The following is a 25,142-nucleotide window of genomic DNA, read 5'->3' as shown; positions in this document are numbered from 1 at the left end:
TTCAATTACTGAATTCCATTTTATATTTTCTTCTTGAAAGGTGGAGAGCTTGAAGAATAATTTAGATGGAACAGGATTATTTAGGCTGCCATTTTAGGAAAAAATGGTGACATTTTTACTGTTAACCTGGGAAATACTGTAGGAGTTAGGAGAATTAGGCATCCAAGTATGAGGTAAGTACTAAACACTACTTAGTCTGGAGAGAAGGACCTCACATTACCAGAAGAGACCATTTTTTAAAGAAGGAAGACAAGCTTTGCATAAGCAAGGAGAATATAGAAGGGAAAGAACAATGCAAACATTGCTAAAGTTTTAATAGTTTTTGCAGTGAGAACAAGATAAGTGAATGAAAAAAAATGTATGAATTGATAAAGGGAACCCAGGGAAATGGTTTAGTGAGAGGAATTCATACCTGTTTTAGTCAATATTTTTTGGGTCTGATTCTGTGTTGCATCTCTTGAGAGTCAGCAGTAAAGATTCCATTTTGGGAGTTACACTGTCTCAGATCTTGACTGATTGCTGCCAAGGGTTGTTCTCGTTTAAGGTGGCATCTGCCAAAATGCCACTGAACCAATATGTAGCTATAGATAATCCAAAGCACGTGGTATTGCACATTAATCTATTTCCTTTCCCTTTTCCCATATCAGTATTGACAAACTGGTGAAGCTTAACAAAACACACCAGAAGGAAAGAGACCACGTCATCCCTATCAGAACAAAGCAGAATTATTTTATTTGATTTTGCTTTTCTGCTGTGATCAGTGGGCTGGCACACAGATACAACTACAGAAATACAATCTCTGTCTTTATGAAGGATAAGAACAGAAGGAGGGGGGGAAAAAGATTTATTGTCACTGAGGTGGTTGGTTTTTATTTTGATGTGTCATGTGAGAGGCAGAAGGATTGCCAGACACTATGCAGACGTACGGAAAAAGAAAGATTTCTGTTTGGTTTTTGTGTGCATTCAGGAAGATTCTTTACTGGTGATGTATTGTTTGTGGGTTTTTTGTGGTTTGTTTTTTTTTTTCCTGTACTATGTACTAAGGTTTTCCTGGTGCAAGGGCATGTTAATGATATGTCTTACCTCAAAAATGTATTTCAGGGCACATCTAGAGAAATTTAAAATTGATGAGCTAATCAAGCAGAATAAAATGAATAAACATCACTGGTGGAAAGATTAGGCTGAATTCACCAAGAAACTGTCCTGTTGTAATGAATGAAATTACTTTAAGGATCTATTAAAATCTATGAATAGATTTTGAATTTCTTTTTTTTTTTTTTTAGAGAAGGAAACTGACAGTTATAGGGTAAGTTTAAAAATTAGCAAGGTAGAAGAGCTGAGGCTGTACTTGCATGAGGAGCTGAGCTGGCCAAACAGCTCACTGCCTCTGAAAATGAGAGTTCTCACCATCCTGCCCTCCTGCCTTGCTTCCATCCGCACCACTTTGCTCCTTCCTTGGAGGTTGTTCTGATGCCCAGGAGACCTTTCCCTTGGCAGGAGCCAGTTCCTGACAGGTTCCTCTTTGTACAGGCAGCTTTTTGTCAAGTTGAGGATGACACTGTCCCAGTGGTGGCAGTGGTCAGATGAGCACGGGAGCTCATCTGGCAGCTGAGCTGTAGGAGTGCAGCTCTGAAGTGAGGGAAAGGGGACCATCCTCATTCCCATGGTTCATTCCCATCGTTCCCTCATTCCCATCCTCTTTCCCACTGTCTCGCATGGCTGTGTACTGTCCTTCAGGATGAACTGGGTAATTAAAACATTTGTGTTAAATATCAGACCTGGTTAACTGTTTCACAGAAATTTAACAGGTTAACTGCCCTGACAAAATTGTTTCTCCTTTGGAGTCAGGTGTTGAAGTATAATTTGAACATGAAAAGAAACAAATAATGAACCAATCCACATTTTTAAGTGTTTGTTCCCTTTTCGCCCAGACTAGGTGTTCTGTAAGATGGCATTCGTTACTTTGGGGTGGCTAATTTGTAAGTGAAGATCTAAAAGTCTTATGTGCAAAAAGCTGGCTTTAAAGGAGCTGTTGGGAAGCTGATAGAGCTACAACCCTGCAACCACGGTGCTCATTAGAGGCTGTGAAACTCATTTTAAGAGCTGGATAAATGCTGAGGAGATATCTAGCTTTCTGTTTTATCTGTATATGAAACAGCTGTTCTAAAGGGGACGTGCTTCTTTCATTGCCGCTTGTCTGCGTGGGCTGTAGCACACCTCTGATTAGATCAACTGTGTGGAAAGGGAATTGCTATGCCTTACCCGGCAGGGCTGTGCTTTCTGAGTGTACGCACCCACTGCTGCAGTAAGGAGTAGGGATTAAAGCTATGTGAAACATAGTTGTTTTGATCTATTTTCACCAGTTTGCTTTTCATCTGTTTTCCCCAAAAGAAAAAAAGGGCAAATAGGAAAAAAAATGGTTTGAATCAGACCAAAGTCAGTAATTTCTTCCAAAGCTTGACTTGGAACGATCTTACACAAAGAAACGGGGAGTAACAGCTTTGACTTTTAGGTTTTGTCACGGTCCTTCCGTTCTCCATGATGCCAAATATGTATTTGTTCTACCATGCTGTTGTAGGATTTCAGTAAATAATTGCAACCTGGTTAAGGTATAGACTGCAATTCAAGGAAGGTTGGTTGCTTTTGCGGGGGAGAAATAAAATTCTGTTTCTCTCCTGTACTACTCTCTGTACTACTCTTTAATTGTTTGTGAATTCTTACAGAATTCACATAGACAAATCGGGTGCAAAGCTAATTTCAGTTAAAAGAATTTGTGTATTCAACTATATGTACGTGTACTAATGGTGAACATGAAGGGCTGAATTATTGCTTAAAAATTGTCCTTAAAAAGAGGGATGATACTATACAACTTGCAAAGTTATTTTTTATTTTAATGGTCTTTTACAAATTGCAGAAAATCTTACTATTAGCTGGAGTTGGATTTTTATTCTAGAATGGTCTTGGGTTCTTAGCGCTCCAGTATTAAATTTTGTGTGTATTTTCTCAGTCTGTAAAAGTGTGTCTGTGACAATAGAGTATTTAGGTCTGTTTTATGAAAACGAAAACCAAATTTTCCTTACCAGCAGCTGACATCAATCATGCCCTGCCCCCCCAGTAACCTTTAATGCTAAACAATGTTCCAAAAGGCAAATTTATTAGATCACCTATTTAGACTGTCTGACATCATTCTGTCATGGCAATGAAGTGATTTACATGGAAAAATATATTACCTCTGCTTTTAGACAAAATGAGTTTATGATGATTAATGGTTTTACTGCAAGTATGAGATAAACTGGAAATAGCCGGCCTTTTAGAAGTGAAACAGGACCTGTGCTCACTTTTCCTCCTTATTTTCTTCACCTATTGTAAAATGGTTTTGGTTTTGAGTAAATTAAAATGCACAAATTATGTCTCGTAACTGAAGTCAGCTATAAACGCAGGGTATCCATGGTAACATCGCTACATAACTGGGACTAGAGACAAAAGGGAGAAAGCAATTAGCCTGAAGCACGGAGTCTAAACTATGGTGATGGTAGGGGACCTCGATCACGTGTTCTGTGAGCAGTTGTAGTTGTTGAGGGAGTTAGATGTTTCGGTTGGGGAAGAGCAAGCTAAAGGGTGATCACCTCCAGCTGTCCCTCCTGGTCAGCATTTCTATGAGTCTGTGATAAAACTGACTCAGGGCAGAGGACTTTGTATACAGAACGGTCATGCAAATGGCGAAATGGTACTTTAACAAGAAAGCAAAGAGCAAATAGTCTTTGCTGATACACGCCTTAAAATGGCACTTGTAAGATTTCCGTTAGCTTTGTAAGAGCTGTCTCTTTCCTCAGATGTCGTATAAATAACAAGTCATACACAAAGGCCTAAATGAGGATGAGAAGATGGTGCTGAATAAGAACTCTGAAATATTTTCTTTACATATGCGAACTGAACTAAAATGCAAAGGCCATTAAGGCAAAAGCTATTCAACTAGAGAAATACTTAAATTTAGGAAAAATGTAAATAGTAGCATTTTTTCCAGAGGACTTACTTCTGGAACAAATTCAGTCTGATAAAAAGAAGGCAAAGGTTGAGGGGAACACTGCTGGCAATTTAATCTGCATGGAAACTTTGCATCAGGCACAGGATGTAGTATTTGGGAATGAATAGAGAGTAATTTCTGTAGAAGAGCTCAAGCACGCTTTGCTGTGGGACCCAGATTCTGACCAGTAGGATGCTTAATCGCAGCCCGTGATGAATGCTGGGGCAGAGGGTGCTGTTCTGTTGCCTCAGTGGAGCTTTGACGCATAGAAGGTCAGTGTGTTGAAATGTGGACAATGAACTATCGGGGAAAATGAAAACTGGATGAATTTACAGTCATGGTGTGTCCTTTGTGACATTGACTGGACAACTGTCTTTGAGGGCACACTTGGCAATGGAAAATCACTTGCTGTTGGATCCTGTGCCTGAAAAGGCATTTGCAAGTGAAAGCTAAAGTGTTTTTAAAGTCGTAATTAAAAATAGACTTACGCAAGTCATACTAACATTTTCAAGAAGACAGCAGTATCACAACAAGCATTTTAACTGTGTTATTTTTATTCAGATGATTAATCCATGTCTTGCATTAGGCATACATTGACTTCAGCATTCTACTGCAGTTCACTGTGTGCACTCTTGAAATTTCAGCACTATCCTTCATTGATTTCTGCTAGCAGTACAGGCTCTTGAGAGCTCTTCAAGATAGAACCATCTTTTCTGAATTACACAGTTGTTTATCAGGAGCCATGTACTGTTGTTCTCCTATTCTTTGTTTAAATGGTTCGGCTTCTCCTCTGATACAGGTTATTGATGTTCAGTTCCCTGCTGTGTGTCATTTGTTCATCTGGCTATTTGCTTTCTAACATGAATGATTTCCTTGGAGGAACAGCTAGAGAAGAGCTGAAGGAGGTTTAACACATCAGTAGGCAGTGCAGATACAAAAGGATATTACGTTCTCTGGAGTACCTCTGCTTCAGTCTCCATTTGCTGTCATCAACAGCAATTGTTTATGACTGAGTGTGTATTTGTAGTGGTGTTGGTTTGGTGCTTCTTTTTTTTTTTATTTAACTAGAGTGAAATCTGTATCGAGCTAAATGATCATTTGGATGTAATTTCCACCCTTGTCTTCCCTGTTCTGTCATATGGATCAGGTGGTCTCTATTAGATCCTTCATGTTGCTAACATTTAAAGCCTCCCAGGGAGCTATATGACAGCAGGTGTTTCAGTGTCTGTGTGACCTGCCTGCACACTCTGTTGCCTTTAGTGACCAGGAGGCAGACGGGAGATGTGTTGAATTGAATCTGGAAGAATTTTTTTCCCCTAGTTTAGGGCTTTTGTAATGCTCTGGGACTTATTCAGAATCCCACATGCTATAGCAAAATTCAGCCAGCCAGATGGTCGTGTGATTTCTCTTGCGACTGCTGCTGAGCTGGAGGCCGGCCCCTGTGAATTTCATGCATCATACCAAGTTTCACTGGTTGAAACCGCCTCAAAACCCCGTTGAGATTTGCCCAGTGAAAACTTGGTAGTTGAGAGGATGGGTCCTGTTGGCAGACATGTAATTTCCTTTCCAGCAATCCTGCTGTTGGCTATGAATTTTTGATCTGCCGTGTCACCTCCATTTCCTCTTGAATCATTGCCACAGTACGCTGCCAGCGAACATTTGCAAGGTTTTCAGGACAGCCTGAACTGTAGCTATAGCCAGCATGGAGGCTGGGACTTGCATCCCACAGGACCTTTCCCAGCCAGCGCGCACAGGGATCTGGCACCCTGGCTTCCCTCATGCGAGAATGCCGGTGCTTGGCTGGGCTGGTTGTGCATATGTAATGATAATGGCCTTGTTACATCCTAAATTAACCACGCTGGTATCCCTCGTGCAGCGTTAAAGAGTTGCTGGCATAATCTAGGCTTAGAATTGTGCTGCGCTGGGCTTCAGCTAAGACTGCTTTACAGCTGTGTGGCATCCAACTCATCGCCCCCTTCTTACAAGCTGCGTAAAATAATAGTAGAAATAAGCTGATTATTACTACCAGAGATTTCAAACAAAGGCATTTTAACTGACAAAGTCCTGGAAATTTGCATTGATGTGGTTATTGCTAATTTAGGTATGGGCAAAGGTTTTCTGTGGCTGAAAACTTAGTTGTCCAGGTGAGAGAACAGGACTTCTGGAGACATCCAAACCATTGTTTAAGAGTAAGTTGCAAGACATTTTCTGTTGGTATTCTTTTTCTGAATTACATACTTGTTTAAATATCTGAAAGAAAATAGAAAGATAGGAAAAAAACACCCACATTTTGCTTTTCCCATTTGCTGTCCTGGTAAATGAGAAAATGCTTAATGAAGCAAGTGAGGCAGTCTTTAATGACAAATTGAATTTTTTATGATGAGATTATAGTTTGCTTTAATTTTCTGTTTGTTTGTTTGTTTGTGTGTGTGGGTTTTTTGTTCTTTATTTTTTTTAAGATGTGTTCATATGTTTGCCATTGGGGGACTGGGATGTGGTTGCTTTTTACCCATACAGTTTTATGCAAAAAGTTTATGAACTACTGAAGGCTTTGTGCATGTCTGTGGGTGTGGGTCAGCAGTCAAGGAAGAGAACAATGAATGGAGGTGCAGGACAAATACATTTAAAAATATGCAGCAAGTGGTTAAGCTGGAAGCATGGAGCACAAGTGGCAACAGGAAAGTGTCTGCAGGTTTTTAAATGCAGTGACACACTGCATTGAGAAGCACGTTCCTCATGTAAAACCATGTCTGACTCGTTGCTCTGGCAACCTTAGTAGATCAACCTGCTTGTTATTTTTGCAAATATACATTTGTATTTAGCTTAAGTATAATTTTGGGCATTACTCTCAAGGTTTCACAAATTCTGTTGTGTGCAAGTCTCACCAGTTACCTCATTTCTAAATGTCTTTGAGGGAGACAATAATACGCTTTTTCTTATTCCCAGGAGATTTTCTTAGGGCTGTGCTTGCACTGGTTCCCAAGATTACCTCAGCTATGTTCCCATCAGAAGCAGGGCTGCTAAATGCCCTGTATGGTCTCTGATAAAGAACCTGCTTGTTCCCTTTCTGGACTTTTAACTAAACCACCTTAAATACAAAATTTTGCTATCAGAATTACAGAAATGTTACCAACTCTAGCATGAATATTATCTAGACATTTGAGGATGATACTGTATTATTAAATGATGCAGATATTATAAGCACTCTTAATGTAAAGGATAAGTAGCATTAATACAGCTAGAGAATTAAGTGGACCAAGTTATTATTTTTCAAGAGCCAAAAAACTGCTTCTGGGACAAGCAGCATAGAAAAGAAGAGTTTACAGCCTGCAGAGATGACAGGTCACAACATGCAGAACTCTCTCAATCAAGATGGAGCACTGCGGTTTGGGATTTGTTTTCTCTGAGCCTTTATTAAAAACAGAGGCAGTGGTGAGATTATTTTAGAGCTCTACTATAGTAATTCACTGGGTAGATATTGCATTTTCTGCACTCATGTTCTAGGAAAATAAAACAACACCAACAACAAAATCTCTGGAGAAGGAAATGTTTTTACCTGTGATTTGTTTTAGTAATCGTGGAACTTACATTTACCCCTCTTCAGCTTACTGTATTTCAGAAAGCTCGTGTTCCGATACAAATGCCTGCACATTCCACCTAATGTTGTCACTACCTGTAGAAAAGGAGAGGGAAAATGAAGCTCAGAAAACTGTTTTTTGAAGACAAGTAACTGCCAGACCTGATGCATTTATATATATATAAAAAAAAATATGTATGTGTGTATGCAAGTGTGTATATACATGGTAAAAAAAATAAATTGAGAACATATATCTGAAATAGCTTCTGTACCTTATACTTATTCCTTATGGTAAGATAAATGTAAATCTGTGTCTCCTTTCCATTAAAAAATGCTTCTAATTTCTGTTTTCTAACTACAGGGAGTTGACAGTCCAGGAAGGTGAGCCGATGTAATGGCGACTGGCTTCTGGAGAAACAAGTAAGAAAACAAAAAAAGAACACTTCTAAACCACACGGATACAAAGGCAGCATGGAGGTAAAAAATGAACCGACGTGCCTGAGAAACTCTCACCAAAAACCTAAGCCTAAGTAATTCTCCTTTGCGGGGATCAGAGTAACATAGTACAGTCAGTCCCAGCTTAAATGTAGGTCAGCTGGATTTGTATTCAGGTATTTATGGATAAACAAGGTCAATTAATAATATGGTTGTTTGTTTATCAAGTTGTTTGCCTCAGGATGTAAACCAGAACATTTGTTTATGTAACACCAGAAACAATTTGGGGAAGAAAAGCTCCCCTAATAAACATCCTACCTATAGGATTACATAGTTGCATGGAAAAAATAGTTTTCTTAACAATGCGCTTCCTGCCAGAAACTGAATGCCCTATTTGATACAGCAAGCAGAGGTTAAAGCCATCATAAATAGTGTAGTACGCTTATTTCCTGTCATGTATGGGAACTTTTTTTTTTTTATTTAATAAGTAAAGAATTCAAGCTCTACGGCTGCTGAATAGATCATCATCCAACCACAGTACTGATGCCAGACCCACACTGAAGCTCCCCAGAAGCTATCGGTAGCCCAGTGCCTTACCCGTGTTGGCATGATCTCACCTGCTGCAAGGGAGTCTCCTCGACAGGCCAGCAGCCCTGCACAGTCTCTGCCTTGAACTTACTTCAAAGACTTAGAGAAGAAAAACAGTAACAAAACCTCAACCAACAATGCCAAACAGGCTGCTGCAGACCTCGTCAATCTATAGTCACGCAGACTTCATTCTGCCAGTGCCTAAACATCTAATGTAGTTACTGGCATCAAACTTGAGGTTGTTTACAGAGTTATGATGTTTCAAACTTTCTTGTTTTTCTAGATTGTGATCTTTGTTTTTTTCCCGTATACCAGTGGTAGGATTACAGAGGAGCACTAATCCATGTGTTTATGCATGTCTTTTATCCAAAGCAAATTCCAGAAGAAACCACTAACTCTTGCAGCAACATCATTCATGTCTCTATATGAAGAGTACTGCCTACAACTGCAAAAGAGAATAGCTGTTTATGCGTAGCAATAAGTGTAACGAGTGGTTTGCTCTCATTGAGCACAAGGTCTCATAGATTGCTGAGCTGTTCTCTCTTCAGTAGATAGTGTGGATTGAATCAGTCAGAAAAGGTTGGCATCGTCTTCTGTGAAGAGTCAGCAAAGACTATTGATTTATTGTGGTGTGCTTTTCCTTCCGCAGAGTGGCTACAGCGATTCCAAATGTTGGTAACATCCCACACTACACGGCATGGCAGTGTGTCAGTGGTGAATCTTGGGCCAAGGGCAGTACCAAAAACCATGGGGTAAAATTACACGATAAGCTAATTAGCAGTTTGCTGCCCTTTGTGCTTTTGAAAATAATTTCTGTTGATTTTTAAAACAGTTTCTACAAAACCAGCGTAACAGAACATGGTAATGCGATAGCTGGAAGTTATGATCTATCTATACAGGTTTCTAGCCAATTTGATGAAATGGTGAAAGATGAGGGAAATTGTTTAAAAAAATACCTCATGGGATTTACTGTGATTTCCCTGCCAAGTAACAGAGCTGCGGTGTGTGTTATACCTAAAAACCTGAAAATAGGTATTTTGTATCTGTTGCCAAGTTCACAATTTAGTTACTAGACTGTAACATAGTCGCAAGTCATTAAGGCTTGAATCTCTGCATTAATTTGGTGCAATAACATTCTAGCTTAGGTTAGAGCAAAAAAAGGGTAAGTGGTACGTGGATACAAATTAAGAGTTTAATATCCCATGCAGCTGTTTACATCTGCTTAATTAAGCAGCAGTGACTTCACATCAGCATTGCTATGATACCATAAATACACACTAGAGAAAAAGGTACAATCATGTTATCCACTCTCTTAACGTCAGATCAATGCAAGTTAGGTACTTTTTATTTCAGTGTTGTTTTTTAATGGTAAAAAAAAAAAAAGGTCTTCATGTTTAAGGAGAATCTTCAGGTCTGATACATTTGGTTTTGGTACAAGTGCCAGGATTTTATAAAAAGACTCTGCTCCTGTAGGCAGACAGTTTAAGCACAAAATGAAGAGCTCTATTGGAAACCACTAACTTGAATCTAGTTGGAAGTCAGCGGGTAATTTTCTTTTTGGAGCGTTTACAAGAGTCTCACAGTCATTTTGTACAGTAATAGAAGGTAAGTAAATACCCATCGAGAAAAATGCAGTGCTGTTTTAACACTGATGAAGGTCTAACACTTTGACTATGTGGCATAAACTCTTTGTTCCACATATTTACCAGCAGCTCTGGCACAGAGCTCCTTGTCTTGCTTTCTGATAAGGAACCCCTGAAGTAACGCAGACGTGCCCGTTGGTATACTGAGAGGTACGTACGATCAGGGCAGGCCTTGGATTAACACAACGGGTCAATAGAACAGAAAAACTGTACTTTGGTCAGAACTATCAAAGTCTGTTAACCATCAGCATAAGAACACAACCTCAGTTGGTGCCATTTTTAATGATTAGAAGTAATACATTGTAAAACAAAAAGTGAAAAAATTCCATTGTGATACTTATAAACAAAGAACAAACAGAAAAACAAAAAAGCTTTGGGTTTGCCTGATTTATAGTATTTATAATACAACAGATGATTAGTCCAAGGTAATACCAGTAATAACTTTTTAGTCCTTCACGGACTGCTCAAAAATTAAGAACAGTGTAATAGTAACGCCTGTCCTGTTCAAAGCGAGACTCGATTGTTAGACAGATCCCTTACCCTCTTTGGTTAGGGATCTGTGGCTGCAAGTATAAAATGGGAAATAAGTCTATACAGTAGGAACTACAAAACGTTCGAGTCCTGCGTGGCACGTCATTAGCCCCTGTCAGTACTTAGGAGTACAGCGGATTCTGTAAAAATCAGACATTGCAACAGAGAAAAGACTTTGTTCCAGAATAGCCCTTAAGAAATTTAGAATACTGTTAGTTTGCATAAGATAGCCAAACAAAAGATGAATTCAGAAGTCCAGATTTTGGCATGAGGTAAAACCATGTGCATTTATTTCATCTGCATTTTAGAATTAGTAAGCATAAAATTAAATATGTTGACTGTAATGAATTCAGTCATACAAGTGCAAGTCTTCAGCTAGAACGTATTTTATGGCAGTTTATTTAAAAAATGTACCAGTAAATCATAAAAGAGGGATCATGTCCATTTAACGTTTATTGAAGTATACAGGAGGTTTTCTTTAGAATCAAATATGAGCATGAATATATGGCCAAACGTAAAATCTATCAAATTCAGTGAAAATTTTCTGACTTTAAATAGTAGCTGTAAGAATGACCAATATATATTCTTTGTTACAACTGCCCTCACTCTACAAGTAAAAAAAAAATAATAAACATTCAGTAAACATTCTTTCCTAAGGTAGTTTCCCTTATATATCAGTGATTTATCCATTTCTTGTATACATAACTTTTAAACATACCAATCAGTGGTTCTCACAATTGAAAAATAAAAGCACAAAAAAGTTTACACTCTTGTACAGGTAAATAAAAGATCATCTTGAATTAAACTGTATATCCTTAAGGGCATAGTATAGTTTCAATTTCATTACCTATTACATAATTAGCTTCTTACATACAAATATTGACATATTTGGCTTGTGCTTCAAAGCCTTTGTGTCTAGAAAGTCCATGTCAATGCAACTCATAACTTGAAATCGGGGGGAATATCTTTACTGCTGCTGGGTTTAACCTGTTCGTGCAACATAGTCTCTTCTGAACTTGGTGTGGCACTGCATTTTTCTGTGGAGTCCTCCGTGTCTGGATCCAGTCCTTCAGGACAGGGAAGTTTTAGAAGCTCTTCCCGCAACTGAGCTGTATGACGCTGAATATACAAAAAGAAGTCAGCGTGGAAGAGACCATAGTTAAAACATTACAACATTAGAGAACATCAGGCAAAAAAAGGAGTAAGTGGCAAAGGGGTAAATGTCCTGTTTCAACGACTGGATAAACTTTTCCCCTGTATTTAATTTCCTTGTAGTGACAGAGTAATTAGCAAATGCTGCTAGGCACAAATCAAAGGCAGGAAACAGAACTGCAACGAACAAGTGCATCAATATAAATGCTATGCTATTTGTCTTGCAGTAGAGTCGTATTTGTGTTCAGCAATCACAGCAGAAACTGGCTTGGACTGGGTGGGTCATACAGTCAAACCAGAAAGAGTTCATGGTCTTGATGAGCTCTGTTACAGAGACCGATATACAGAGACTAACGCTAACGTCATTGTGACGACCAGTCACATTGAAGGAATGCAAGTCTAGCAAGAGAAAAAAGAAACCTTTCAAACTTATTTTTTTTTTCTCCTCAGGGGGAAAAAAAAAAAAAAGGTCTGTTGTCTGTGTGGACACAAACTATACAAATGGTAGTACTTGGCTAGGAAGGAAGAAAATGCTGTAATGGGTGTAACTGTTGATAAAAATTTAACATGGGGTAAAACTAATTGTAATGAACCAGTTTGATAACTGTGCTCGCCTATTGAAAAAGTGTGTTTCCTGGCAAGGAATGGGTAATAGCACAACTTTATCATAAACCCCCCACCCACCCTTAGAGAGAACAAAATAAACTCTCTGTATCTTACATAAGTATTTATAGAAAAATAGGCAGGACAGGCCTTAAAGGAAAATCTAACTTGCAGAAACAAATACTGAAGAAGTGGAGTGCACATACACTTTGTCTCTGGACAGCTGGGAAACCTAGCTTTGTTTACATGTTTTAAAGTTGCTGGAGTTCTCTATTATTGTTACTGTAAAACTCATGCCATTTCTCATCTTTGGATTAAAGAATGTAAAATGCTAAAAGGCTCACCTTTAGAGCTGCTGCATGATGGGACATAGTCCTGCCTACCCGTTTGTCGCTGCTGTACTGCTGTATGTCTGCTATCCACTCCTCACACTGTGCCATGATCTCCACTCTTTTCAAGTAAAAATGTTTGTGGATGACCTGCAAGAAAATATCCCCAATGAAAGAACAGCATGTTCATTGTTTTCTAGGAACGGTATACTTTAACAATACAAAATTTGCAAGACCCCTAATCAGTCTAACTGGACATAAGGGGGAAATAAAAACTCACTATGAGGATAATTCAGCATTGAACCATGTTGCAGATAAATTGTGCAATTTTTGTCCTTAGAGGTTTCTGAGACGCAAGTGGAAAAAGCCCCGAGGAACCTTGTTTCACTTCAGCTGATCCTCTTTTGAGGAAGCGGTTGGCCTGGACGTCTCCTCCAGTCCGTATGAAGCTATGGGTTACGTGCAGCCTGCCGTCTCCGCATTCGCTCCTCGCACCTGGGTGAAGGCTAAACGAGCGCCAGAAACACGGTACCCCACCAGGGAGAAGAAGTAGCGATAGCAGAACATGACACATTCTTTAGTTCAAAGATGATCTTACTCTGCAGGCACTACATATGGATGTTTATGTTTGCACGGGGGCAGGGTTACACACATACAGTATTAAGGCTTTTATTGTTGGTTTCGCAGTCCTGTTTGATTAAAGAAGGACAGGTAGGAAGTATGTACACCATGTCTGCCCCTGTCCCGAACCACTTGCTGCCTGAACAGGAAACAGACAAGCAGAAACACTGTCAACAGGATGAGCAGAGGAACAGAACGTGCTTCTGCGTAGCGAAGGATGATACCAGCTACTACGGAAGAGGTACAAGCACAGCTACGTGCCCTAGGCAGAGGCGGCACCTCTGGGGACATCTAGAATTCCCAGGCAAATAATATTGGGCTGCCCCCAGTTTGGGTGGGACCCAGTATTTGATCGCATAGTAATTTTGGTATTTCTATACAGATTTGCATTTTAGAAAAACAACCAATCAATCCTCAGACAAAGTTGTGAAACGCTGCTTAATGTTGGCTTTGTCTTAAACAGTTTTCTCAAACTCTAGTGAAAGAAACAACAAAATAAAAGAAAAATAATTTACTGAGCACAGAGAGTTCTTGGCAACATTGCAACATAATTGACAAAATCATCTTTCCCTCTAGATACTAGAGAATATAGCTATCACTCTAAAGAAAAACTGCATATTGAAAGCATAATTGACTTCAATTTTGGATGCATTCCTTAAATCCATAATGGAGCTTGGAAGAACTCCCAAAGACCAGCAGTTTAGATCTCCTGAGCCTACCTGTCATTTAAGACACTGAAGACAGCTCAGATTTGCGAAGGCAAAAGATCTTAGGAGCTGAAGGACGTACGTTCTTTCATAGACCTTACGTTTTCAGGATGCCTTTGCATTTATGTTACTGAATGATCATTGTTAAGGTTGCTAACACAACCTACAAAAAACCTGGAGGTCTTAAGCTAGTGTCTCAAGAGCAGTGCTCAGATGATCTATACAAGAGACACTTTTTCATTTGGATGGGGCTGCAGCGAAATCTAGTGTTCTTCCAAAATTCAGCTATTGCACCAGAGAAAAAAAGGTAATGCTTTCCAGTGCATGATTTCCATTTTTTGATATGTAACGAAAGATAATGCCACTTTACATTATGATAGGGAATACGTATTCAGAGAAGCAGAAAGGGAGTTCTCACGTTGCATAAGCTGATAAAGCGCTGGGTAGGAGCCCAAGCTTAAAATAGTATGATTGTGTTTTTAAGACAAAAGCAAGCTATTTTAGCCTCAAACTTCTCGCAGAAGCAGGCTAGTGTAGCTTCAAACTTCTCAGAGTCTTGAGGATTTCATCATACTGTCCTAGAGACCTCAATGCAGGGAAAAGTAGAAAAGGGAATCAGTCTGGAATTTGTTGTAAAGTATTTTTCCAATCTGCATTGTTTTGGTGTAGCCAAAGCCTTTCCTAACACTCGCTTCAAATTCGTGTTTCTTGGAAAAATACTTACTGTTAGCTCTGCTGCCTAATGAACACTGAGTGCCCATTTGTAGGGCTGATCAATAGTTTTCACATGGAATGTGTCACTTGGCATTAAGAATGAACCAAGCTGTAGGAACTATGTTTTAATCAAAGTGTGCACCAAGCCTCCTCACAGGTCAATCCCAATTTGTGTGCGTTCCCCTTTCCCAGAAAAGAATCTGTGAAGTCAGGTGTATCCTTATTCACTTCAGGTTCTGGTGTCAGTTGCCCCAGGGAATAAAGGGGAGGCTAAAACAGAGATCTTGTGCGTGACGTTTCCAAATATTTGCAGTGTTCTTCACACTCAAACATGATAAATAAATAAACAAGATATTTACTGTGCATCACAAAACCTACCTCCTTAAAACACGGGGATGGGTTTCTGATTTGTTCAAGCATTGCCCACTTGACTGTTGCCTGTCGTATATTTCCGTCATATTCTCTGGAGCTCTGGGTGCCGCTCGGAGTACCTCTTGATCGTTCATAACCTGGTTCATTAAAATACGGTTCTGCTACCAGGATTAGGGATTGGACAGACACTAACACCTGTTAAGAGAAGAAACTAAATATTAAAATTGTGCCACCCACTTGTTTTTACAAATACACATAGTTTTGCTTACCTTACATCCAAAAGCACTTCTCTGGCAAAGTACTGTCATTTGTAACACAGGCTACTTGCCAGGAGGGAACGTCCATGCTTTCAAACCGAAACCACTACTACACGTAAAACCCGTAAGTCCTACGAATATGTATTTAGCTTAAACACTGAGAAAATGACAAATCTAAATTAAAAAATAACAAAAAGCCAAATATAAGTACAAGAAAATGTTTAAAGGAAGAGGTGTCCGATTGCAGCCTTTTGTGAAAGAAAAGTGTATTTGTCAAGTTCTCAGTCAACAGTTCTTGAACTTCTCCTGTGGCTGAGCTTACCAATTCTTCTGATTCCGAACTAGACGGAAAAGGAACGAGGGAGGTGAAATGCAAACCACTGAAATTAATCTTGGTATATACACTCTCCCATTTCTTCTTTCAAATGCATTCAATTGATTTAGGTATGTTTTATGCTGTTAGTTTCAGATTTTACATAAAACACCATGTATCATATGCCATTAAAACAAAACCTCAATATTTCTCTTGACATTGGGAAAGAAACTGTTTTCAGTAGTATATCAACAAAGCACCAACTACTCAGTGATAAGGAAATGACAATTTCCCCCCTTTACAATTTTACTATTGAGTACATGTGGGAATAGATGCTTACATACATACAAGGCATTTAACTATATGCCCAAGTATTCCTAATATAAAACAAAGAATTAAATAGATAGATTGGGCACTTAGGAATCCAAATGTATATGTATTGCATATTCATGATTTGATAACTTGCTAATTTTTCTGGTATTAAAGGGTTTGGCCTTGTCGACGCATTGTACTTAATCAAAACAATGTTACATGCAAAAATGTTCTTACGTAGGTAGAAAAACATCACCGACTTTTTAAAATTTATTATAAATGAAGGATAGGTTTTTCTTATGTATTTAGGACCAAGTCCAGCAAGAATTTTAGGGATTACAATTCTGTGACAGAAACGCAGTTCCAGAACTGTAAAGAATTCAAAAAGGGTGGTTTGATCACTGGTATCTCCTCAAATATCGAAAAACTGATGATACGTTACATGCCCAGGAATGGCGTTTCCAGCACCCGGCATACTTAGGTGCAGGACATCCACTGCAGCAGATTAAAAATGTCAGGGCAGCTGTTTCTGGAACTGACTCTCCTCCCAGCCTAGATGCAATTTAAAGCTTGGAGCCATTCCCTAATTTAGCAGCCCAGTTTGTGAATTTGGATATGGATGACAACAGTCCTTCTTCTTCTTGGAACGTGCGGAACGTACAGCTTACATCAGACAGACACCATGTCAGTGATAATTCAAGACTTTGGTTCTTTCACAGGGCAGCGCCCCACCAACGAGGTGGTTGTGCTCTCTGCTTAACCGTGGCATTGTCTCAGAGTTTCTCCTGTAGCGATGCCAGCACAAAGGCGTTCCAGCTTTCCGTACTCTCTGCGATGTGTACTCACTCCGTAGGCACAATGCCAAACCAGTAACTCGTGTCAAAGCAACAGCCCAAGAACCCGTTGAACGACCCAGGTCAATCTTAGTCCCACCGTCACACCTCACAGAAACGCACCCTTACTGCTTCTGCTGCCATGACACCGGGGGTCTAGTTGCGTAGTTGCTGCGCTTTAACTATAGCACGGAAGGGCAATCTAGGGCACCTCGGCCTTTATCCCGATGGACGGGGCAGGGGGCTGTGCAGTGGGAAATGTGAACTACCCTCCTCTGGGCTGAGACGCAAAATTAAACAAGTTTTTCTGTTTCCCAGGCGGGTGCTCCCGCTAGCTGCTGTTACACGGCACAGCGTGCACCGTCACATTGTCTCCCGTGCCTGCATTCAACTAGAAGCGGCCATGACTGTTCTGTGTGACACTTAAAAATTAAAATATGGACAAATGCATTAAAATACACAGAACGCGCCTCGCTAATCAGGTTCCAGCAAGAAAATGGCCACTTGTAACACTAAAAAAGGCAGAATATGAATGCAAATGTGCTGAGCCAAGGTAGAGTACTTCAGGTCCAATGCCTGAGGTACCTAAGGTGCTTTGGTGATTTATGGCCTTCACATGTCTCTGGAAGTAGTTGGGATTTGCTTTTTTAATTGTATATTTTAGAGATATATGTATTTTTAAATAGCTATGGCAGGGAAATTTGACACCTATGCAGCACAGTACTTTCTTTGCCTTAATAACCAGTCGTTACTTTGAATTATAATTGTAATGAATGAGAAACTCTAAACTGATCTTCCAGTTTCATTTGGGTTATAAAAGTTAATTTCTGAAGTATTTTGGGTGGTCTGACAATAGTTTCATCTTTGAGCCAGAAAAAACATGTAGAGCTTAATTCTTTCCAAGCAATTTAGTTAGTCCTACAGCTGTTTTCCATTTAAAAGCTACAAAGCGTTTTTCTCCCAGAACGGGGGGAACTTTTTCCAACAGCTTTCTTACTGTTTTCAAAATGATATCCTAAAAAACTTCAAAATTTGAAACTTAAATGCTGCATGAGATTTCTAACAATCGGATCTAACATTTTAATCTAAGAAAAAGGACTTTGGTGAAAATAAGACGTCATAATACTTGCACCTTTCTACATGGATTTTATAGTCCAAAATTTCAGTTCATCTCTTGATTAAGAAGTTGTATCTTAGGAAAGTGACACTATGTGAGGAACCACAACTTAGATATCCAAATCGTAATTGTCCCTGGAAAGAAGAGGGAACGTTAATATCTCCAGAGATGGAAATTCCATACTCTCTCGAGACACCTGTCCTAATGTTTGATCACCCTCACAGTGAAAAAGTTTTTCCTAATATTTAATCAAAATTTCCCGTGTTCCATCTTGTATCAACTGGGACTTGCGCTAGTGCACTGCACCTTTAAGAGTTGTCTGGCTCCATCTTTTCTATACCTTCCCCATTTAGATATTGAAGACAGCGGTACGATCTCTTTGCCACTGGTCCAGCCACTTTTACACCCACTTACAATGCACATCTCACCAATCTGGCTACAAGGGTACTACGGGAGACTGCATCAGAGGTCTTGCTGAAGTCAAAATAAGCTACATCCACTGCTCTCCCTTTGTGCAGGGCCAGTCACCTCACTGTAGAAGGCAAGCAGGTTAGGTGCGCTATTTGCCCCCAGTAAATCCACACTGGCTGTTCTCAATCCCTTTCTTGTCTTCCATGTACTTGAAAACAGCTTCCCGGAGGATTAGCTCCATAATCTTCCCGAGAAGTCAGGTGGCGCTCACCAGCCTGCGGCTCCCCCAGATTCTCCTTCTTGCCCGATTTGGAGCTGGGTGTGAGATTTCCCAGGAAGCTCCCTTGAGTGTTCCGGCCTTTCAAAGATGAGAGCTGGTGGCTTTGCAATGACACTGGCGGCTCCCTCAGCACCCCCTGATGCATGAGATTTAGTTCCATAGGGACCAATCAGCTTGAATACCATTTCCTCTACTCATTCTCACAGACCTTCTTAGAGAGGGCTCAGGGACATGGGAAAGCAAACCTTACCCCTAAAGAGTGAGGCAGAGATGACCGACCCCTGCCTTTTCTATGTATGTCCTTCTCAGTAGGTTCCCTACCGCACTGAGCAGCCGGAAAGCTTAAGGAAAACACGTTCTTTTGCTGCCAACATACTTGTAAGAAGCCCTTCTTGTTGCTCTTTATATCCCTTGCCATCTTCAACACCAGCTGAGCTTTGGTTTTCCTGATTTCTCTCCTGAATGTTTGGCCAATGTCTTTATTTCTAGCGAGTAGCCGATCCTCTCCTTCCACCTTCTGTGTACTTTCTTTTTGCGGTTGAGCTTAGGCAAGCGTTCCTGGTTCACCCACGCTGGCTGTCTGCCACTCTTGCTTGACTTCCACACACTGGAACAGACCATTCTTGAACTTTTAGGAGATCGGTCAACCAGAGCTCCAAGGCCAAATCCTGAACAAGCTCTAATCTGTTCTGCTGAAGGCCCGGGTTGTTAATTCTACTACGCTGAAAAGGACCTTTCCTAAAAGATTTTAGGATTTGGAACAGAAAACGTACCTTGTGCTACATAATAATTATTCCAAGGAAGGAAGAAATTCAGAAAGTGCCATAGGAAATAAGCCACTGCAAGCTTTACTTTTATTTAATGTATGTGCTTATCAGTCAGTGCATTTCTGTGACATAAAGCTGAAAATTATAAGGACTGTCTGTCCTAATAAATTCAAGTCTAATTTAACACTAATTATTGTTGACCACAGTATACCTACACTTCAACTCCCTTCAGCTTTATTCCTCTATTCAGCTTACTTGTCGACTTTGAAGGAGTACCTTTACAGTTCTCACTAGTACGCTTCACTTTCCCATCTCTCACCATGAGATAAATAAATAGCTTCACCATAAATAGCTTGGGATAGAGTTGTAGGACGTGATGCCATCTTCCAGTCTTTTTTTTTTTTTTTTTTTCTTCTTTTTTTAAATAAAATATTTGAAATCATCCGAGCAAAGTCCAGGCAATGCAGGAATGAGCTGCACGCACAAAGAGCCGCTCTTCAAGACAAGACCAATAGAAATACTGGTTGGAAAGAGCACTTTGAAGAACATGTCTACACTACAGTGTTTCTTTTCTAGTGTTCCAAGGTTGTTTTCTGGACTTTTGTCTTATTTATGTTTATTTAAGAAAACTCTGGTTTAAAAGCACTAGAAAAAGAATCCTTAGGACTGACAGAGCACTTACTACTCCTAAATGACATCTACTGAAGAGAAGAAGAAATGCTCACCTGCAAAAAACTCGATGTTTGGGGATTCCATTTCTCCTCTGGCCTCCCGTGCCATGTGTTAAGTATGCTTAAACACACCTGAAAAGGTGACATTATTAATACCACAGACAAATATTATGATACTATTGTTCTGCTTGGGCAGAACAAAATGTTAATGTTACATTTACTTTCTTTTGGACAAACTTTTGTATAACTGCATTTTAAAAGACAAATTTGTTTCCTATGAAACTAATCTGAAATGAAGGCAGATAAAAATGTGGCTAAACAAGAGCAGCATGTTAATAAATGAACAAAGTAAGGTAGATTACTTTTCTTCAAGGAAAACCAATGGATTCTAGTGGCTCCAAAAATAAATGAATCACGAATGCTGTCCGATTCTTTACTTTCCTCTTTAAATACTGTTCCAACACTTATTGTTGTGGTTTTTAAAGTCAATCGTTCTGCTTAAGCATGTGAAAGGTGGTTTCTGTCACACAGACTCTCGAGGAATTGAAAAGATTCATTAACTTTTATGACTAATCTGGACTTTAGGGAAGTCTGTGGAGTTCTTGAACCTTATCACAAAATGGAACAATCAAAGATACGGAACACACAGACAAAAGAAACAGAAGAAATTGAGAAGCGGTTATTTGCCAGGACTTAATGTATGTTATGCAAAGAAGAAAGGAGATAAAGTCTCCAGTATGAATTACATTCTGTGCCCATGTTAAGAGAAAACCCCATGTCTAGTACTGGAAAGGAGAATTATAGCTTGTGAAAATGGGGAGCATGAGGAAACCAGGAACGACAGGGGAATAAGGGAAAAATGTTAGCTTATGGATTAGATGTTCACACATTAAAAGAAAGCTGAAGGAGTGCCACAGTGCTACAGCCAAAGCTATGCTGTGGGTCTGTGCTTTGATGGAGGCATACACAGCCATCTCTAAAGCTCTGCAAAGAATTTAGTGTGTGCTTATTTTTAATATACTTAGAAGTTGCATCTCCCTGATACGCACTTGACTTTTTGTTAGCTTTTTGGAGCCTTTAGAATGAGCCACAACATACCAAGGAAATGGGGGGAGGGAAGGGAGGAAGCTTGTTTGTTTTCACTTTTAATATAATTTCAAAAAGCTTTACTATTTTTTGAGAAAACTGTTATTAAGTCCATACTTTAGAGTTTGTTTTTTTGTTTTTTTTTTTTAAATAAAGGATACCAAGGTTAAGGAAAGTCCTTATCTTCCCTCAAGAAAAAGCACATTTGCATGGAAAAAGAGAGACAGGGCACTTGGCAAACACGCTCAGTTGCAGCTGATAGGAAGCACACTTTGTGCATGGGAAGCATCCTGGGTATTTCAGCTCGCTGAAATAGATTTCTGCCTGGTTAATTCAGCAAAGAAGATGGAAAAGAACATTGCTCTAGGTCCAAATTACTTGCTTTTTGGTCCAATCCAGCTCATAAAGGATTTTAAAAAAACTCCCAAGACTATTCAGAAAGGAGATCATTCCCATTTGAAACTGTTAAATCACTGTTCATTTCAGTTTGAAGACCAGTTTTAACCAAACAGCTTCCTGCAGTACGTTAGGAGCTGCTGATCACTTAAGTGCAAAAAAAAAAAAGTTTCATCCATTTTGCTTCCTTGTTACATCTATACACAGGGACAAAGTGAACCCACCTTGCCATCGTTGTAGAGGTTTGGATTAAACCTCACGCTGTGGCCTCCAGTTGTTTCCAGATTCACAAGTGGAGGGGAATTAGGATAGTCTTGTGGAAAATATACATCAAATTCAAAGCAACCATTTGCGTAAGGGGTGTCTGCAGGACCAGTAATGAGAACCTACCATTGTAAAAAAAAAATAAAAAATGACAGTTTTCAAAGAATCCCTTATATTTGCCAAACAGTTGAGATTTTTCTATGTTATATGAAGCATTTTATTTCCACATGCTACTTAGAAAATACCGTTAGACATCATAATCATATGCAGGCTGTCAGTCTGTTCATTTTGATACTCTGGGTAAGCGAAGCCCTCTGCTAATGTTCATTTCTCCAGATTACAAATGGAAAACAAAACAGAAGGAGCTAAAACTCTACTCCCTATTGGGTGCTATTAATAGAATTTCTCTTCAAACTTCAGGTCCAGAGATACTCAGTGTATTTCTCCATAGCTACTGCTTTTAACTGACTGAAATGGTCGTATGCAAAGATACACTTTGACCATAATGGAGTAACAAAATTAAATTTCTCCCTTCAGAGTAGGTGAAGAAGAAGGAACCTCGGTCTGTGCAGTCTCCTTGGCCAACAGAGCACTCCTGGGGCGGACAGACTCTCCCTGCCCCCCACCAAGTTATTGAGAAATCACGATCAGACTAAAATACTACTACCCGCGTTAAAGTTTGGACAGCAATTAAAATACCCATGAAATACTTCTGGTTGTTCTTAAGATTTAAGGCACCTTCTTAAACATTTATGTGCCGAGCTGAAAAACGGAAATAACAATAACTTTGCTTCTTTACCTTCATAATGTCAAGCCGCTCCTCATCACAACGTACAAAAACACTGGATGAAGAAGAGAGAGGCAGCGATGTTGAAAGAGTCACAGCTTCTTGAGCAAGACGTCGGGCTCTGGCAGCACTGTTGGCGTCACTTGCATTTTTTACCTGAGACATGTAGTGGTAATTTACTTTGAAAACCAATTTTCCGTCATCATCTTCAGAAACCATTTCAAATGTATCTAGAAGAGAAGAAAATTTTAATGCATCAGGAAAACAGTGAAGTTAATAGTGGATTAGTCTTGGATAAAGACTCAGAGTATTAAAATTAGGAAAGTTTAATTTGCATTTTACTAATGTAAAAAATACATATTTTGTGAGAAAACAAAGCATTAACAGTCCTGGGTCAAACTAATTTCTGCAGCAAATAAACAAGCTTTCATGTGCAACTTGCAAACGTACACCATTTCTCATTTGGAAAGCTACCAGCTACTTTGGACCAGGAAAATAATGGTCCTTATGAATACAGAATAATGCTAATAAGGGAATCGGTGTGAAACCGAGTGCCAACAGTATTTATTTGTGTGATGGCTGCAATGTTATTAAAGAATCATAAAAAATTACAGTGACTCTAGTTTTCTTTTATCATTTAGTAGGCAAAATCTGCAGCACGGCTGCCAGGGTGAAAAGCTACCATTAGAAACTTTCCTACCTCCAATTCTTGGCATACTCTCCAAACATTTGTGAGGAAAATCCCTTACAAATACAACAGCGAAGAAACGCAATTGCAAATCCTGTCACTGCAACTCAAAAAATACTCATAGAATGTGTTTTTGCAATAATTTTATAGCTCTTTTTGGATGAGCTATTGCTTGTTCTTTATGAATTTTTTTTTAACATGTTCCCTTTATGGCCAAAATAAGCACTGACTCCCATCACATTTTCCAAATGCAACATATTGCACTCCATGAAACGACACAATGAAGTATACTACAGTTTCATTGTAAAAACCCACATTTTGACCTGAATTCTATTCCATTTCAAAACAAAAAGCTACATTAATAAACATATATATACAGTCATATATGAGCTTTAATAAGTCTACTAAAATTTCAATATAATTTCAGGACTGAAAGACTCACTGGAATGAAACCATGAACACCATCATTGAATTAATCTGGTCCCTTGATTTAATCTACTGTATGCTTAAAACATTTCTTATTAGTTCAAAGAGTGCATTAGTTGGTAATCTGAAAATACAGACTTACCTCATTTTCCATATATGAAAAGTATCAATGGTCACATAAGTAAAAAAGTTGGTAACTTTCTAAAATAATTAGAGATTCAGTGCAACAGATTGCATATTTCTTAGATACCTGCTTTCTAAGACCCAAATATTCACACTTCTCAACCTACCAAACTGGAGTTTTTTCATGACAGCCACATACTTTTCTTCAAGAGACCGTAAAACAGACAAAGGCTTGGGCTTCACAGCAGCCTTTCTGGAGTATTCAGCCATCTTCTTTTCTGTTATATAAAATGTGATGATTATTTGTAGTTAACCACGTAGTTTTGCGACAAATACAGCATGCACTTGGGGATTATTTAACTTGAAATGACATTTTAGGGCGACATTGTTTGTAGAGCAGTCTGAAAACTGGGGATCACTCACAACATACAAATCTCTTTTTCTCACTACTACATACTTCATTATCTGAACAGCTCAAAGTAAATATAGATCGTTATCTCAGAAATAATTCCATGACTACTGCTGCTACGAATATTCTTTTATTGTTTCTTCTGATTTTTTTTTTTAATTTAAAGTAGGATATATGCTTGTGTGGATGGACATTCACATGTGTATTCTTGATGCATTCTCCAAAATCAGGAGCTGATTATGCACGTCTTTTTAAAATCCACCCCCCTGATTAAGCTACTTAATCTTTAATTTTCTTTACTAGACAACCAGATGGTCCTTTGAATGTCTGCAGGTTCAATCCATGACTTAGATTTTTGTTCTGTGTTCATCCAGTTAACAGTTAGCCTAATTCATAAGATTTAGTTTTAACAGTGAAGGCTTTACTATTAAAGGTCATGTAAGTTGCCTTCTGCCAATTAAAAAAAATAAAAAAGGTGCTACGTAATTGCACTGAAAGTGGTGAGATGTACTCTCACCTACTTGAATAATTCTGTTTTGTAACTGAAACATTTAAGACTACCACAAGGTTCCAACTGCCTTTGAAAATGTAGTCAGTGGTCGGGGGCAGGAAGGAAGCAGTTTTTCTTGCTTTTAAGCTAATTTATAAGTTATCTGCTAATGAACGTGTTACAAATAAACACTATATGGTATTTATAAAAGTATTT

General features: G+C 39.1%; 1 protein-coding gene across 1 annotated transcript in view; it reads right to left on the bottom strand.

Moving 5' to 3' along the window:
- Nucleotides 1-11,064: 11,064 nt before the first annotated feature.
- BIRC6 (baculoviral IAP repeat containing 6) overlaps nucleotides 11,065-25,142 on the bottom strand; it is a 172,541-nt gene continuing 158,463 nt past the window's right edge. The window contains exons 67-73 of the mRNA XM_009880396.1: nucleotides 24,195-24,305; nucleotides 22,803-23,020; nucleotides 21,964-22,125; nucleotides 20,312-20,389; nucleotides 15,303-15,491; nucleotides 12,898-13,032; nucleotides 11,065-11,917 (exon numbers count right to left, since the gene is read on the bottom strand). Of these exons, the coding sequence (XP_009878698.1) occupies nucleotides 11,738-11,917; nucleotides 12,898-13,032; nucleotides 15,303-15,491; nucleotides 20,312-20,389; nucleotides 21,964-22,125; nucleotides 22,803-23,020; nucleotides 24,195-24,305 (1,073 nt within the window). The 3' untranslated portion in view covers nucleotides 11,065-11,737. The remainder of the gene's footprint in view (nucleotides 11,918-12,897; nucleotides 13,033-15,302; nucleotides 15,492-20,311; nucleotides 20,390-21,963; nucleotides 22,126-22,802; nucleotides 23,021-24,194; nucleotides 24,306-25,142) is intronic.

This window comes from Charadrius vociferus, unplaced genomic scaffold (assembly GCF_000708025.1).
Source record: "Charadrius vociferus isolate BGI_N301 unplaced genomic scaffold, ASM70802v2 scaffold62, whole genome shotgun sequence".
NCBI lineage: Eukaryota > Metazoa > Chordata > Aves > Charadriiformes > Charadriidae > Charadrius > Charadrius vociferus.
Note: the sequence above shows the minus strand (reverse complement) of the source record. Positions and strands in the feature narration are given on the sequence as shown.